The sequence below is a fragment of the Macaca mulatta genome, chromosome 5 (genome assembly GCF_049350105.2).
Source record: "Macaca mulatta isolate MMU2019108-1 chromosome 5, T2T-MMU8v2.0, whole genome shotgun sequence".
Classification (NCBI taxonomy): domain Eukaryota; kingdom Metazoa; phylum Chordata; class Mammalia; order Primates; family Cercopithecidae; genus Macaca; species Macaca mulatta.
Genome location: NC_133410.1, coordinates 115,064,659 through 115,083,556, shown reverse-complemented (window position 1 = coordinate 115,083,556; position 18,898 = coordinate 115,064,659). Strand labels below are relative to the sequence as shown.

The following is an 18,898-nucleotide window of genomic DNA, read 5'->3' as shown; positions in this document are numbered from 1 at the left end:
TTATTTAGAAAGCTTTTGATTAAATAGGCAGCAGAGTTCTTTGTAATCCCCACAAAATCCAGCATCCTCTGCCTTAGGGTTGCTATGCTCCAACTCAGTCTAGTGTGCATAACAATATGCTAGGGCAGATTTTTTAAAATGTAGTTTCCTAGGAGTCATCATCAGATATTTTATTTTGTACATCGTCTGGCTAGGACCCAGATGATTCCAAAGTAGAAGGTTCAAGAATCACACTGAGAGAAATATTGCCCAATTCTACTTTCCTATAAGCAAGCCTTTTCCATGTTGTTTTCTTTTGCTGGAATATGCTGTTGTTCATTTCCTGCCTTGCAAAATCCTGTTTATTTTTAAGGACTGGTTGAAATGTCACCCATTCTGTAAATCCTCCCTTTTCTCCTATTCTTCGAACTGTAGAGAATTAATTTCTCTCTCCTATTTGCTCTCATAATCCTGGTTAATGGTTTAAGTGATTCTCTCCACTGATGGATTTTGGTTGTTTCGGATTAACTATTGTTGTTTTAATGAAAATAATAGCGAACATTTGTTAAACACTGACTATGTTCTAGACACTGCTAAAACGTTTCTTCCATTTTCTCATTGTAATCCTTACACACATATAATGGAATTATGACTAATGCCATTTTAGAGATAAAGAAACAGAAGCTTCAGGAGGTGTGGCAGAGATTGTTAACATTCCTCCTGCTGTCCCTTTATTGATAGAATGCACACCTCTAGTTCAAGTTGGACACGTGGCTGCCCTGCTAGAGACTACATTTCCCAGACTCCCTTGCAGCTGTCTCTGCCCTGGTAACCAGGTTTGTGCAAATAGGATGTGGATGAAGCCTTGTTTTTCATGTCTGAATCTTGGCCTTATAACATTTCTTTGGGACTTGAAAGAAGACACGGCAGGAATCCAGCTTCAACCAGGCAGATGAAGACAATATGTTTAGAAAAATCACTGAGGGAACTGGGTTCCTGAAGGATCTTATGAAGCAGAGGTCATCTGGATTCACATCTCAGGACTCTTAAAAGAGAGAAAGCGGCCAGGAGCAGTGGCACATGCTTGTAGTCTGAGCTACTCAAGAGGCTGAGGAGAGAGGATCCCTAGAGCCCAGGAGTTTGAGGCTGCAGTGAGCTATGATAATGGCACTGCACTCTTGTGCAGCCTGGGCAACAGAACAAGACCCTGTCTCTAAAAAAATAAAAAAGAGAGAGAAAGAGAGAAATAAACAGCTACCTGATTTAGCCTACTATGCCTTTGGAATCTCTTTGTGAACAGATATGTGGTCTTTACCCTGGTTAATATGGGGAGTTAAAGAAACTTACCCATGGTGTAGTAGGATCAGGATTCAACCCCAAGCAGTCTGAATTCAGAACCTACACCTGTTCATCTTTGTATTCCCAATCTCTAACATGGTGCTGGGTGCAAGAGAGTTCAATATATGTACGATGAATCGAAGAGAACCTTCCTCTTGGGTAATAGCTTTATACCCTAACTCTACCAATATTTCACCTGAGCTGCTGACAAGTGCAAAATTGATTGATTTGAGATTTCTCTCTTTTCCCGTCAAGCCTATGCAGCTGATTTTCTGATTAACAGTAAAATGCTTCATTGCTGACAGGACATCCTCTCAAAAGATTAAGGGGAAAAATCTAATTAATATCCCTTCAGGCTACTTTAACTACAATTCACTTTTAGTTCACAATTGAGAAATATAAGAAGCTGATGATAAATACGTTAAAGAATATAACAGCTTATTCAAAAGCCTGCCCAGAATTACAGGCTGCCTATTATTCCTTAATAGAATTGTCTTGAGTCAGAAGCAAAATCCCAAAGACTGGGGGAGAATTGTTTGCACCACATTTACACATGCCTATCTCTATTATGGCTACAATCTCTTCTTAAATAAATTTCCAATTTGATTTTAATATAGTTGTCTTTAGTTGAAATGTCTTCATTGTCCTTTCTCTGATATGTAAGCATATCCCATAAATGTCCCAAACTTCTTACATTATAGTTCCACATTGAGAAGAAGAACCTCTTACATGCAATGGACTCAGTTAGCCCCTAGAAGGATATAAAGAAGTAAACACAAAAATAATTCAAGCCTTATGTTCTAAGAATGTACATGTTGGTAAATTCAGTACAATCACAAGAGGAAACAAGAACATGACTTGGAAGGAAGAAGTTTATTATACTCACAGGTCCCAGAGAGAGGAGTCACCACATGCCACACAGGGCCAGAGGCAAAGCACCAGGTTTTGGTACAGTAGCAGAAGATAGGAGTAAAGAGAAAGTCTAGACCAGAACCTCTGTTAGGATTTCCTTGGGAAAGGTGAGGCAGGAGCAGAGTAAAGAGTTTAGGACTGGCTATTTTAAATTACTCCATAGGGGTAATCTCTAGTTGCTGGTACTGGGCCCTGAAATGATTTAGGGCAAGGGTTGATGCCCTAAATCAACCCTTGGCTTGATGTGTAAGAATTAGATAAGGATGTGGTTAGAGCTATAGACTCAAGATTGATTGGTTTGCATATGGAAGTTGTGTTCCAGTCATTTGCTATCCCTAAGAATTGGCTAGCCCTAGGAGGGCAGTCTGCTCAGCCAGAAAGGTATTTTAAAATGTCAAAACATTATAAAATACAGGAAGTAAAAAATACGATTAATACACCATGTATGAAGGACTTTACATCACATAAGAAGAAAAGTCTGCACATTCAAAGGCAAATAACCATACCGGGCGATGATATAAAATAATAATGATGATATTTATGATAATAATGACAGCCAAAGTATATTGAGTGTTTACACACTGTGTTAGGTGCTTTCTTTATATATGCATCATCTCATTTAATCCTCACAACCATCCCATTTGTTAAGTACTAGGAGAATCCGAATTTACAGATGATTACATTGAATTTGTTATGTGCCCCAAACAAATATTTACTAAGTGGCAGAGGTAAGGTTCAAACCTTCAAAGATGTTGTTCTTAATTTATTCCCTGTGCTGACCCCTGCACATATGAATAGTGTCAAGATTGAAATACAGAGTCAATATATTAGCGCTTTCCAGAGGTTGAAGGGGCTACTTCTACCTAAGTGGTCAGAAAGCTGCAAAGACTTAATGGAAGGAGAAAAGACCACAGCAGCTCCCAAAGCTGTCTGAAACCAACATGAACCACCATAGGGTTGCCTCTTGTTCAAACTAAAAATCTTAGCGATATTAATATGTGAGTGATAAAAATAGGCAAAGGAGAAGGAAAAAATAAGGACTATATAGTATACTAAGAACTATCTTCCCCAATTTTGCTTAGAAGCTCACTGTATTACTATCTCAGGACCATGAACTTTGCATCTTGTGATTCTCAAAGAATTGCAAGTGTGTTCCATTGATAATTTACTTTAAAATCATTGGCTTCAAAATACCTAGAGTGTTTGCAAAAATATAGACTTCTAGATTGCACCCTTGAGGCAGGTGGACCCTAGAATCTGTCTTTCAGCAAGCTTTTTAGGTAATTCTTAACGCACCTTAAAGTTTAAGAGTCTTTGCTAATCCATCTATTATTTATTAGGGATTGGGTGAAAGTGGCTCAAGCTAGGCTAAACAGCTGACACAGGACTGTTACTAATATAATGTGCATCTGGGGAGTGAGGGAAGAGGAAGGGGATAAGGAGTAGAAAAAAAAATCGCACTAAGTTATGTCTCTAAACACTTTGTTTATATAGATGAAATAAAGATAAAATGAATATCAAGGGAACCCTGAAGAAAAGTACGACTTTTAAGAGCAGAAGTAAAACAGGATGGAAGAAGGGCATTGCCTTGAGGGAGAATATGTGCTAGTTGATGATGATCATCAGGACTCCTGGGGCAATCTTATGTCCCATGTCCTGTGTCCATGTCTCTCTTTTATCTGTTTCTTGAGTAGAAGCACCACAGCTAAGACAGTGTCAATCGTATTCCCACTCCCACCCCTATTTTCCAGAGAGAGAGAGAGAGAGAGAGAAGAGAACAGCATTGGGCAATTACCTTGATTCTCAGTATTCTAGAAATAGTCCTCACAAAACAAAACCTCACAAAAATACAGCATTCATGTTCCCTGGGAAAACGTAGGTGGTCCAAGAAGAAAAATTACCTGTGATTCTCCTCTGGTCAGAATCTTCAAATGATTTGTCACTCTTTTTGATTTCTTGCTAATTGAATGAATATTTAGTTTAGACAATTTGTCTTTAAGTGATTCATCCTCGTCATTCTTCTTGTATTTTAGAACTGAAAAGGAAGAATGTAATAACATAGCTGAACACATGCAGCATAGAAAGTGTGCGCTTCACCCAAAGTTTTCAAGATGAGTATTTACATTCAAGATAAAGATGTATATGATTTTTGAGCCTCTGCTGCAGAGGCCCTATGCTGTAGCCCCACTGCCCAGCCATGTCCCAGTCAGACACCCACCCCAATGACCTCCAGAAACAAGGACAAAAGCCCCTCAAGGTTCAAGTTTTATTTATTAATATTAAAGTAATCCCTGATACTAGAAAAAGTTCTCCCTCTCATCTCAGATAATACATTTATTATCTGAGGCCTCTGGAATGGGGATCAAGATCTAACTAAAGAAAAGACAACTCAGCCTGGTGCGGTGGCTCACGCCTGTAATCTCAGCACTTTCAGAGGCCGAGGTGGGAGGATCACGAGGTCAGGAGTTTGAGACCAGCCGGGCCAATGTGGTGAAACCTCGTCTCTACTAAAAATACAAAAATTAGCCTGGCATGGTGGTGCACGCCTGTAGTCCCAGGTACTTGGGAGGCTGAGGTAGGACAATCTCTTGAACCCAGGAGGCGGAGGTTGCAGTGAGCTGAGATCGTGGCACTGCACTCCAGCATGGATGACAGAGCAAGACTCTGTAAAAAGAAAAGAAAAGAAAAGAAAAGAAAAGAAAAGAAAAGAAAAGAAAAGAGAAGAAAAGAAAGACAACTATACCCAATGTAAGGAGACCTCAGATCCTAGAGCAGCTCTTCACTGGCTGAGAGATTTGGGGCAAGCTGAATAACCTCTCTGAGCTTCACTTATTTATCTTTGCAATCATTTTCACCTTTCATATTGTTGAAAAGATTAAATGTCTCTAACATTCAGTGTTGGTAAAGGTGTAGGGAGATGGACAATCTTACAGACTGCTGATGAGGATTAAACCAACACATTTTTGTAGAAAACAATTTGGCAGAAACTAACAAAAAGGAAAATATTCATAGTCTATTACCAGGAAGTTCATGCAGAGAAATCTGCTTTCTATAATCAAGTATACAAAGTTTTATTTGCTAGAGCATTTTTTCTAACAGCAAGGTATTAGGAACATCTAAATGTTTATCCCTAGAGAAACAGTTTAATAAATAATGATATACTCATAAACAAAATGCTATGGAAACATTAAAAAGAAGGCAATATTAATTGAAAGAATTTTCATGATATATGATTAAGTTTTTAAAAAAGCGAACTGTTGTACCACTTATGTTGCAAGAAGTATGGAAAGAAGGAAAAGGAAGAGAGGGAGAGAAAGAGAGAGAGAAAGAGAGGAAAAGAGAAAAGAAGACACAGTACGTCTGAAGAAAACAATAAAATGTTAGCTATGCAAACTGGAATCATTGTGGGAAGGGAAGAATTTTACTCTTCATAACTTTGAAATAGTTTAAGCAAACAGAAAAATATAAAGAATAATATAACAGCCATTATCCAAATCCTTGTCAAGTCTTAACATGTTCCTTTGTTTCCAGTCTTTTTATTTTTAAAATAACTCACCTAACAGTTGGGGCACCCCCATCTCCATGGATGATCCCTAAAGGGAATTGTTATCCTAAATAACTGGGCTTATTATATCTGTATCTATTTGTATGCCTTTACTGTGGATGTTTGGAATCATACAATACATTTTGGATGTTTTAAAACTTTATAAAATAGTATCATACTGCACATATTATTCTACCACTTACAAATTTACTTTAAGAAAACCCCTCCGGATTGTGTTTTTGAGATTAACCCATTGATACATATACTTTTTTATTCAGTTAATTTTTATCTTCTTGTGGTATTGTAGTGTATAATATGCCATTTATCTATCCACTATCTGGATTAATGTGTCTTTTTAATTTGCATTTATGAACAATGCTAGTTACCAGTACATCTCTCTTTGAGCACATGGGCAAGAGTCTGTCTTGGGCAAATACCTAGAAATTCATTTTCTGAGTCTCTGATGTGTGCATCTTCAACTTTACTAGGTGTTGTCAAGTTGTTCTCTAAACTAGTGATTCCAAGTACATTCTCACCTGTACACTGAGATTAAACATTTAATGTATTCATTACTTTTTCCCCTCAGTCTCTTGGACTGGAAATGGTATGTTAGCGTGATTTCAATGATTACATTTCCCTGAGTATAAATGAAGCTTAGAATTTTAAAACTGTGAATTGCTTCTTTTTCTGATGAACATTTTTGTATTAAAATGTTTTTGTATTGATTTAATGTCAATGATTATATAATCTGGACGGTGATCCTTTGTGTACTATCTCTTTGTTTTGTTCATGGAGTTTTCTTCCTCCATAGCATTTACTTTTTACTCTGCACCTTTCTTTTTAATTTACTAATACAAATATGCGACTTTTGAAATAAATATCAGAAAATAAAACAAAAATAAATAAAGTGATTGGATCATTTAGTTCTAAAGTACTGCTGTGGCTTTAATGTCACACTGAGATTTAATATTAGGAGTACAATGCCAACTAAGAACTTACATGAACACAAATCACACTGAGGGAGGACCCACAGCCTAGCTCAATGCATTACTACCTCTGGGATGTATAGGAACCATGTAATTATCCCTTCTGTTTTGAAATTTTACATTAAACACTAATTTTTTATTTTAGTTTATAAATATTTAACAATAATTTGTTAATTCTAGAAAGAAGTATACTTGCTCACATCAGTAGAGAAATTATTGCCCCCAAAGCTCCATTCTCTGTGTGCTAGAACCAGATTAATCCAACATACTAGATGGCCCCCGTCACCTGGATCTACCCCTTTCCTGGATGCTTTCAGGATTCGCTTCCCACTGCTACTGCAACGTGGCCATTTCTCCTTCTTACAACACATATTTCCAGTGACAGGAGGACTATATGCAATGGGTATCTGCATCCCACAATATGTCACCAGAATTGCAGTGGTCCAGTGAAGTTGAGTATACGGCTGCTTGATTTATTTTTTACATTTCATTTTTTGTGCCTCTTAATCTTCTCCTTAACCCAGCTGACAAGGCAAAACCACACTCTTCTCCCCAGCTTCTAATTTTAGATTTCAAATGATCAGTTCACTGCAGCTGCTACAACTACTTAAACATTCTGATTCTCAGAAACATAAAGTGAACACGCCAATAATGGAAAACAACCAATTCATCATGTCTCTTCCTACCTAAATCTTTCCTTCTTTTAAGTTCATTGATGTTAACATTAATGTCCTTCACAGCAGCAAAAGCATCATCCAGTGCTCTGTAATCTGGGTGAGAGGGAGGGGTGGAATTCCGAAGTTCGCATAGTAATAGGGGGTATTTCATCACACGTTGAATTGGTTTGATCATCAAAGAGCCCATGTCCAGTAAGTTTGGTTTGCCTCTACAATACAGATAAATGATATCGTTTCACAAACATTTGTTTTATTAACTCATTTTCATTTTTGTGTGTTTTTATGATTACTTCTAAAACTTTTTCTCTTCTTTTCCATTTGTATATCTAAAATTTCTAAACAAAAGCAAGAACAAAAGATGACAGAAAGAAGCAAGTCTGAAAGACCCTACTATGAAACAAAAACCTAAAAGAAACAAGTGTATCTTTCCACCAAATGGTCTGAAAGCATGATTTTCATCCATATGCCATGTACAGTTTACAAGGTTTTTTATAATTGGCTTTATAATATAATGGGAAACAATTTCAGAATGTATTTTACCATGACAACACAGAAAAATGCATTTTTCTGATGGCATTTTTGTGATTATTATTGAGGAGAATAACCATTTAAAAATCTAAACAGAGACTTGCAAGGTATAGTCAAAAGGAAGTCTTGGCCTCTCTCTTCCACCAAATTGAGAAGTTGCATTTACAATGTTTTGGAGATTCTACCACAGTCCCCAAAAGGGACTTCTGATGAATGTGATAATTCTCTAGTTATTATTATTACTATCCCTGTCACTAATCATTGCTATCACACAGTGACATTCCATGTGGAATTCTTAGTCAACAGATCTTCAAATGACTATACAAAAGTGAGACTTGTGCCTGACTTTTCCTTTAGCAACTTCTGAGACGAGGTTGGAGCCATTCCAACCGGTTAGGCAGTTCACAGGAGGGGAAGAAGCTACAAGCGTGGTCATGCCATTGTCTGACCCACTCTCATTGATCATTCAGACACAAGGCAGTGATTTCTGAAAGCTTCTTTATGCAGAGACAAGTAAAGATACACTGTAGATAGGAAATACAGACACTGTTTTCAAATCCCAATAGGTGGATGTTTTATACTTCAATAATTTTTTAAAGTATTACTATGGATAAATGACTGACCATATTATTATAACAGTAAAACAGCTGTACAAACGTTGAACAAAATTAGAAAAGTCGCATCATTAGAAAGGGTCGGGGGCCAGACACAGTGGCTCGGGCCTGTAATCCCAACACTTTGGGAGGCCAAGGAAGGCAGATTACTTGAGCCCAGGAGTTCAAGACCAGCCTGGGCAACATGGCAAAATCCCACTCTAGAAAAAATTTCAAAAGTCAGCCAGGCACAGTGGCATGCACCTGTAGTCGCACATACACGGGAGGCTGAGGTAGGCAGATTGTTTAAGCTGAGGAAGTCGAGGCTGCAGTGAGCCACTGCACTCCAGCCTGGGCAATAGAGTGACAGCCAGTCGCAAAAAAAAAAAAAAAAAAGTAGGAAGGCATCTTAGAGACCATCTAATTAATTTCATTTGATAAATAAGAAACAAAAGAATGTATTATCACATGTACATGCACACATGTGCAGAAATACACACGCACATACATTCACAAATGTAACCTAGTCACTATCACATCTCTCCATTTGATTTTATCATATCACCGATCACTATCTGGAATCATCTTGTTTCCCTGTTTGCCAGTTTATGATCAGTTTCCCTGTCACCACTATACCTCCCGCATGGCATACAGTATTCTCTCAATGCATATTTGTAGACTGAGAAATTATAGAGTTCTTAGATTTTCTGTAATGTGCTTTTATTTAATACTGAACATTTTTTCCAAAAATGTGAATAAATGACTGAGGAATTTTGTTCACATGCAGAGAAAATGATGATAGCATAAGAGAGACAAAGACTAAAGCAAACCCAAAGGCAACATTTTTTAAAAAAGAAAACCAGAATAAATATTAAAGGTCTGCAAGGGAGTAAAGAGTTGCTTTAATAAGCTGTATCTTCTACTTCATACCTATTTGCACCAAATCTATTAAGGAAGAAAAAGAGGAAGGTAAGGAGAGAAGGCGACAGAAGGGGAAGGAGGCAGAAAGCGGGAAAAAGAGAGACTCGGAAAGAGGAAGGGAAGGAGAGACTGATTATTGGTTTCCAAGAGGACTGAGTGAAGTAGATTTTTTTTTTTTTTTTGAGACGGAGTCTCACGCTGTTGCCCAGGCTGGAGTGAAGTGGCGCGATCTCGGCTCACTGCAAGCTCCGCCTCCTGGGTTCACGCCATTCTCCTGCCTCAGCCTCCTGAGTAGCTAGGACTACAGGCGCCCGCCACCGCGCCCGGCTAATTTTTTTGTATTTTTAGTAGAGACGGGGTTTCACTGTGGTCTCGATCTCCTGACCTTGTGATCCGCCCGCCTCGGCCTCCCAAAGTGCTGGGATTACAGGCTTGAGCCACCGCGCCCGGCCTGAAGTAGATTTTTAAAATAAATCTGTTATAAATATTGAAAACTGTTTTCAGTATTTATACTGAAAAAATAACTAAAAAAAAAAAAAAAACCCAAAAGGTATTTTCTAACTGATGGCATATCAGTAGCAAAACCTTTAAATATAAAGCACATTTTCTTTTTTTTTTAAAATTAATTTATTATTATTATACTTTAAGTTGTAGGGTACATGTGCAAACATGCAGGTTTGTTACATATGTATACTTGTGCCATGTTGGTGTGCTGCACCCATCAACTCGTCATTTACATCAGGTATAACTCCCAATGCAATCCCTCCCACATTTTCTTATATATCGTAAGCAGAGATTCTTCAATAATACAACAGTTTAGTCATTTAAGTAGAAATAATTCCCTTAAATAAGAACAAGTCAAGGATATGAAAGGTATTAACTTGATTAGAGGAAATCATATTATCTATATGAATATAATCAGAATTTCTTCTGAGTTTTTTATTATCAAATGTTAGCTTATTTAATTTTTTTAAATCACTAAAAGACTTTATATCAAAATATAAATATAATCAAATATTTAAATCAATATAAATTCAACTTTAATAAAATAGTTTATTAGTGTGGTCTTTTGTCATATATGTGCTTTTGCTTTAATTATAAAAAACAAAAACCCAGATGTGCAGCCATCTTGCAGGAATTCCCCTCCCACCATCCTAGAGATTATCTTTGTTTCTTTCTTTTGTTGGTGCTTCCTCATTTAGGTGGAGTACATCCTTCAGTAGTTTCTTCTATTCCTCACAGAATGCATGGGAAGTGAAATGTTAAGAACTTTAACTTTAAATGTTAAGAACTGCCCTCATTTCTTTCTTATCCAGATCTATCAAAAAACCAACTTAGGCTCTTTAGTTTTGTCTAGATTGTATCATTACTTTTTTCATCACTCTTTGGGATCAAAGTTCTAGCTCTCCCTTTTATATTTCAAATGACAATAATATTAATTATAAATGATTGTTGTTTCTCCTAAAAAAGTCATAAATACAAATCTTAAGAAAGGCATTCTCAAAAATGAGAAATCTCCCAGACACTTTTGTGTCTGGAGATATATTTGAGACAGTTGCCCAAGTGATGAGCAATGATATTCAGATATCTGCATCACACAGAGAAGCAATATGGTAGAAAAGATAGAGGGAGTGTTATAAGATAATAATACTCCATGCTTTCAATGCCACAAAATTCACCCCATCTAATCTCCCACAGTAAGATTAAGTTCTGATAATCATGTGAGGCAGATGAGTCCTATGTGTGGTATAATCCATCTCAGCCAGGAAGTCAATTATCCCATGACTCCCCACAGTAAGTAAACAAATGTGTAACAATTGTCCATACATGTTGGGCCAAAAACTAAACTACTTATTAATTTGTAATTCTATTTCATCTTCCTCTGTCTTATTATGAATATTTTGGCAAGTATTTAGTGCCAAAGTAGCTACACTAATCTCATTACAAATTATTTTTGGATCTTTACAAAGTCAAGTAAACACAGCTGGCTTTGTTTTAGCAGCATCCAGTTTTGCTGCAGAGTTTCACATCAAATACAAGAAAAAAGTACAATGAAAATTAAAATGACATTTAAATAGTATAAACACTATGCTGGAAAACAAAAAAAATAGATATTAAACATGCAATACATCTAATTTCTTAATGGGAAGGAGAAAATAAGTAAAAAAAAGAATAATTATGTAACTATTAACTATATTACTTTGAATTTCCTTTATTTCATGATCACAAACTTCCTAAATTTAATATTTATTTTACAGTAGCCACAAGCATCTATGCTGTCACTGAGTTTTTTTCAATTTATTCTCCTTCTAAAACACCTAAGTCAATTTTAAAGGAAACTATATATTGTTACACAAATAAACTAACAGCTTTTGTCATAAATAAAAGATAATAGTGAAAATAAATACATAATAATTATAATTAAATTAGAAGATATAAAGGAGATAAATGAATAGTAATTGATGTAACAGACCAGAGAGAACCAGTGAAATGGTAAGGCAATGTTTAATCATTTTGCAAATGTTAATCAATTAGAGGCACTGGTTACTCATGGAAATAGGGAATGAGGGATCAGATACCAAAATAAGGAGGGTCCATTGAAAATCTGCTTAAGAAAGTGTCTAATTCTTACAAGTGTTGGAGATAATGTTTTGAAACTTTCCAAAGAGAAGAACACACACACGAAAGAATAGAAAATAGAAAAAAAAAATGAGAAAATTAGAGGACTAGTCTAGGAAGCTCATCATCTACTAATAAGAATCACAGGAAGGTAAAACAAAGCAAATAGGAGGAGTAAATAGTGAGTGAAATAATTCAAGAAAAAGACAGGAATTTGCAGGTTAAAAGAACTCACTAAGTGTCCAGCACAATGGAAGAATGGAGTCACACCTTGGAATTCATGAACTTCAGAGTACTAAGGACAAAGAGAAGACTCCATAATCCTTCAGAGAAAGAAATAAGCACATAGGCATTAATGCATGGTTAGGAATCAGAATGTTTCAGATTTCTAATAGCAACTCTGAACGCTAGAAAATGATAAAGAATTACCTCTAAATTCTGAAGGGAATGGTTTCCAATTTAGAATTCAATACCAAGTAAAACTACAAACCAAGTGTGAGACTAAAAGAAAAGTATTTCAGATACAAAATTCTCAACATTTTACTTCCCATGCATTCTGTGAGAAATAGAAGACACTATTGAAGGATGTACTCCACCAAAATGAGGAAGAATCAACACAGGAAAGAGGCAAAGAGAATCTCCAGGATGATGAGAGGGGAATTCCTACAAGATGGCTGCACCCAGTGTCACCAGTCCAAGCTCAACTGGACTGAAGACTCTGGAAGGTGCTCTTTTGGGGAGATGAAATTGATAGCATACATAATGCATCTGGTTGTCTTGAAAGATGACTTAGTTAACTGGCTGTGAGTTTAAATGAAGAACAAGAAGATGCAGAGAAAGTAGATGAAGTGGAGGGGGAGGAGGGCACAATGAAAACGATAATCAGCAATTGTTAACTCATAGAAAAATAAGTAATCACTTCGAGGTTTAGCTCTGAAAAGAAATTTACTTAGATATAATAATTCAGACATTGATTATTGCTCTAACAAAATTACAATGTAACCACTTCGGGGAATGGAGAAATGGAAAAAGCATTTGTGTGTGTGCTTGTTGTGTAGAGGAGATAGGGATAGTAAAGAGAAATAAATTCTTGTCTTCCACAGGAGAAAGTTAATAGATAATATCTAAAAAGAAAACAACCAAGGATGTTTTTAAAGTAATAAAGATAAATACCAAAATAGTCAGCTGAAGATGTGAAAATAATGTATTCTAATGAGAATTTAGGGGCTGGTAGGAGAAGAGGGGATTACTATTTTTCTTGACAAATCTTGCAGAATGATTTGGCTATTGAAACATGGCTATATACCATTTTTTTCATAAAACTTTTTTTACAAAAAGGGAATATGCAAGAATACTCAAAAAATTGTAAAAGAAAACTACTGAGCTGAGACTAATGATACTGAATATTAAAATATAAAGTTACAAAAATAAAAGCAGTTTGGTATTGATACATATATGGACAAATGAGTAGCACAAAATAGAAAATCAAGAAATAGATACAAATATGTATAGAAATTGAGTACATGGTAAATTTGACAATCCTATTCAGTGGGAAAAAATGAATTATTCAATATCAGATGTTATGAGAATTAGCTAGCCATAAATAAAATAAGAAAAATGGATTTTGGCCTCATTCTTTACACTAAAATAATTTCAAGATAGATCAAATATTTAATCTAAAAATTAAACCATATAGGAATTTGAAGAAATCATAGGATCATCCTTTGTAAACTAACACTGGAATTTCTAAGGAAGACACAAAATCTGAAAGACACCATAGAAAAAAAGTGATGTCTATTTAAAAATTTAGCTCTGTAAAATTTTATAGATTAAAAACAGAGCCCAAAACAGCCATAAACTATATTAAAAGTCAGATGATAAACTGGAAAAATTATATATAATACATAAGACAAAGTTTAATATGCACTAATTAAGAGACATTATAAACGTATTAGAAAAAGATGAACATCTCAGTAAAAGTGAATAATCATGTAAAAACATCATGCATTAGAAATGAAATAGAAATAGTTAAGTACATAGCAAAAATGGAGATTAAAATAACAGGATACCATTTGGGCCTATACATTACAAGTTACAAAGATACCAATATTATTTGTATCTAGTATTGTCAAGTAGTGGATAAATGAACAATTCATATAAGAGTAGTGGGAATGTAAATTAGCTCAGCTTTTTTTGAAATGTTCTGACAATAAGTATCAAAAGTCATTTGATCTAGCAATTTCACTTTCAGAAATTGATCAAAAAATCAGATTATTGTACCAAGATCATATACAAAAATAAACTTATGACATCAATAAGACAGACACAATTCAACTGTCGTAAGGGTTGGGTAAACTAAATTATGGCGTATATATCAGACAGAATATTATGCAAGTATAAAACAATGTGGATTTATATTTACTGATATGGAAAGATATTCACAAGGTATTGATGATGAATGAGGTAGCAAGTCGACATACAGGAAGTATACAGTGTTCCTATTTTAGTCAATGTATGTGTGTAAAGAAAAAAATATGGTGAAGTGAGGGACTCACTGCAATGCTACAATAGTTAGCTTTGGAATGTGACTGCTGATTGTCTTTACTGTCCTCATTTTTATTTTCCTTTTTTTGCAGTGTTTCTTCAATAATTTTTAAAGTACAAAGAAAAGAGAAAATAATTTATAATATTTTGTGATTAATAGGAACCTTGAAATCCAAGGTGAGAATAGCTAGTCTGACAGGGAATACATACAGAAAAGAGTGAAAGCATAAAGATAACAAAACACTGCATTTCTGAAGATAGCTGTGTTTAGAATAGGCATTTTTTTCTTGCTTTTAGTGGGAAGTTGTATGATTCCTGTCACTTTAATACTGTCTGATGTTTGCATGAGGTTATAATTCAAAGTAAACATTTTAGAAAATACAAATATCTTTCACTTTGCATTTTTTAAAAGGTAGATTAAAAAAACACTAAAAACAGATAATTTTTGATTGCCATAAGTTAGGGATTTTTGAATGCCATTTAAAAACCCACATCTTGTACTCTTAAATGCCCTTTTGGCTGCAACATTGCTGGCCTTTGCCACTAAAGAGCCCAATAATTACACAGCACTTGACATTGCCTTTTGCCCTTTCCTGTAGCAGTATGTGTGCTTCATGACCTGAATGAAAGGAACAGGAAGAAAAATAATTCATAGCAAACTTGGCTTTGATGTGCATCCAGCCACATGCTGGGATTGCTCTTCTTTTTTAGTTCTTGATGTATAGAATAGTCTAGAGGGAGCAGACACAACCTGGCTAACTCCTACACAGCAGGATTGTGGCAAGTGCTAGGGCCATTTTTAAGCAAGTGTTTCAATACAATGAACTGTTTAAGTATTCTGTATGGAGAAGTCTGTGCATGCTAACTGTACTAAGAAGAATATCTCCCTCTTCTCCTCTGAATCTCTCTCTCCTCTCTCTTTATTTTGTTTCTTGGTTCCAAAGACCTAATGTAAGCTTTAGAAAAAGAAACCTAAGCAGAATTTGTAGCACATGAAGTTCTTCTCTAACCACTCAGTAATGCAAAACTCCAGTCCTTGGCACAATGCCAGGGACACAGGCTGTATAATGAGGCAGTGCCATTTCCCACCCCACATCAACTCTCTTTGAAGAGAAGCCAGGAGGCCGAGGCACCTCTTCGAATTCAAATGAGCCTAGAATTGGAAACTCATTAGACAAATCTACTCATATTTGTTTATCCTGTAGGATAGTTTTTCCTTTTGAAAAAAAAAAAGAAAGAAAAGACTGATAAAGTGAGAGAACTGGTTGCCTGTGTGGTGTCTCAAAAATCAGCTTCTCAACTTGACTGAGATATACTGCCTTGGTCTACAGATCTGTATGATGCCTGATTCCTTCACTTCAGTTCCAGAATTCCGTTCTCACTGTTGCTCTGCACCAAAATATGAATGACAGGTATTTGCTGCTTACATTAATATAATTTACATTTTGTTAACTTTTTATTTCTTGATATAAACTCTTAGGAGTTTAAAGTACATACACGCACAAGCAAACACACACTAGAAGCTTGGGACCTTAAAGAGTTGCTCATCATAAGCCAAACACGTGCCTGTTAAATAAATTTGAGTTTGTATTTAAGTCAATTTCATCCTTTCAGCTTTAATCAGCCTGGACACACTTTTCTTCTAGAATAATGGAACTCTTTCAGAGTGTTTGTATGTGCTGTTTTCCTAGAATAATTTCTATATTGTTCTAGTAACCAACTATTTCACCTTAGTATTTCATTTTCATGCTATAATGTGTATGACTTTTTTCTTCATAAATCATACAAGACCCCAAATTAGAAGAAATCTAATATTTTCATAAAATAATCTTTTCTTATGCATTCATCTATGGAAACTTCAAATACATTATGATATTAATCTGAGATTTTGAAAAGACTAATATGTTTCATAGAAAGAATTGTTTTTGGACACATTAAGATTCCCAAACATATGTATGATGAACAGTTCCCAAAGACTTTCTGGCATGAGCTTATATATTGGGATTCTTCTAAAAGGTTTGGTAAAGTATATGTGATAATAATTTAATAAGTAAAATATGCACCAATAATGGAGTAAATGCCTTTTCAATCTTGGATTATTTATTAAAAGCAATACTCATGATTAGAAAAATCAGAAATTCTGATTTGGACAGGAATAGTCAGCTGCATTTTCTCATGATTTTTATATTTGATTTATATTATTTTAGAAAGTACTTACTCTTGCATGTATATTTTCCTGTAAGAGAAGAAAAAGAAAGTAAATTCATGTAAATCTGTATATTTAAGGTAATATACAAACATTATAAATCCTTTAAAATTTTTTTTAAGTAAAATAAAAGTAATAAGTAATTTTCATGAATGCCTTATAGAAGTAGTCTCATTATTTTATAATCATGTCCCTAACAAATAAAGAAGATGAAAATTTTTATCTAAAAGCCTCAAATGGCTATGGATAAATAAAATAATATCCTGTGTTTATTATCTGATCACTGTGGCCTTTGGTTTCCAACCATTTGGAGTACAATAAATGTTTTCAATATAAAAAATTTTATGATCCATCCCATAATAATAGATGGTCTTTTTACATTCAGTGATTGAGGAAAAATTTAATAAGTGCCTAAGCTGCATTTTGTAAAATTTAATGGATTTAATAATAAGTTTTTTTCCATTAATCTCAGTACTTTGTATATGTGGGAAATGGTGGGGGACATGTGTGAAGCAATTGTTTTCTCAATCTTCAGATATGCTATATGAATGAATTGCTAGACATCTTAGTATAACTAGGTTTTGCTGAGTCTAAGACCTATTAGATGGTAATCAAGTACAGAATTATAATTTTTTTAAAAATCAGCAGCTGCTATAATTTTAGGCAATTATTCACGACTGTTTAAAGAACTCTCCTATTGCAATGAAAGAAACACCACCACCACCTCCTGCCCAGTATTTCCTTCCAATCATTTACTTTAGGCTCACACGCTTCCTTCTCTCCTCTGCTAATGGGAAATTTTATTTGTCAAATATGCTTTGTGGATCATAGGTCAGAAAATCTGTGGAAGAAAATGAATCCAAATAAAAATGCAATTTTTCATGCAAACAAATAAGTGAATAATGTGATCATAAAGGAACCAAAACACGTACATTGAATTTGAAAGAGAAGGTTATTTTTTAAACTTCTATAGAAAACATGATTTTTTTTCTATTTCATTTATTTCAGCCAAGTAAAACCTAAATATCATAACATAAATTCAACATTGTGTTTATGTAGTATAACACTTTATGAAAGGAAATCTGACAGATTTTCCAATAGGATAAAACCACAGTCTGTGGAGTAGGGGCACTATATTATAACATCTTTTTGTTTGTTTGTCATTTAAAAAAAATCTCTTTTAGGCTGAAATTTTGCAGAAGCTAATCCCAAACAAAGGCAATTCAGGAAGGAAGAATTTAAATTGTGTCCATTTACCCTTTTACGGGATAAAGTAATTTAATATATCTATCACTATACCTCCTACCATTATGAGCACATTATAATTTGACTCACAATTAACAAGTTTTCATGTGACTATTCCTTAAGGATTATAGTCTTTGTTCAAACATGATGCCATATAACAAGGAACTGAAGGGCTTTCCAAAAGTGATTTTAATTTTTACTTGGAACACTCCATTAGAATAATGAGTATAAAATGTGGTGAACAAATTGAAATGTATTCCTTTGGATTTTGCATTGCATGAGCTGTTATCTTCCTCCCTGAATGGAGAAGCTCCAGGAGTAATGTGAGCAGCCAAAGTGCCCAGATGACTAGAAGTTAGAAGTTTTCCTCCTGGTGATGATGGCCTTGATTAGCAAGAAGAAAAATACAGATACATTTATAACAACTAGACATGAAGCTAGAAATGTGTCTTCCACCCATTGAAAAACTTAGAAAATCCCCTTCATTCTTCATTCTCTTTCTATTACAAAATAAACAGATCTCTGGGGCCTCTGAAATGCAGCAGGGACTTTAGTGGTATTTATAAATGGAAAAGCAGAAAAAGGAGGCAGCAGACAGGCTATTCTAATTATAGCTACATTTGCATTTATAGCCACGCTATCTTTCACTTTCCTCATACAGATCAGAAACCTTAAATAACCCCAAGAAGGCTAAGTAATAAGATCTTTAGCAAATAACTTCCATAACTTTGGAGACTATTTTAATACGGTATTTCACACAATCTTAGGGGTCACTAATTTGACCGTCAAAACTTCTTGTTGAATAA

The 18,898-nt window shown here is 34.9% G+C and overlaps 1 protein-coding gene across 2 annotated transcripts in view; it reads right to left on the bottom strand.

Annotated features, from left to right (window-relative positions):
- Positions 1-18,898, bottom strand: part of ARHGEF38 (Rho guanine nucleotide exchange factor 38) — a 128,184-nt gene that overhangs the window by 24,078 nt on the left and 85,208 nt on the right. For both annotated transcript variants that reach the window (XM_015138925.3, XM_078002056.1), the window contains exons 5-7: positions 16,860-16,877; positions 7,446-7,645; positions 4,131-4,264 (exon numbers count right to left, since the gene is read on the bottom strand). In XM_015138925.3, the coding sequence (XP_014994411.2) occupies positions 4,131-4,264; positions 7,446-7,645; positions 16,860-16,877 (352 nt within the window). The remainder of the gene's footprint in view (positions 1-4,130; positions 4,265-7,445; positions 7,646-16,859; positions 16,878-18,898) is intronic.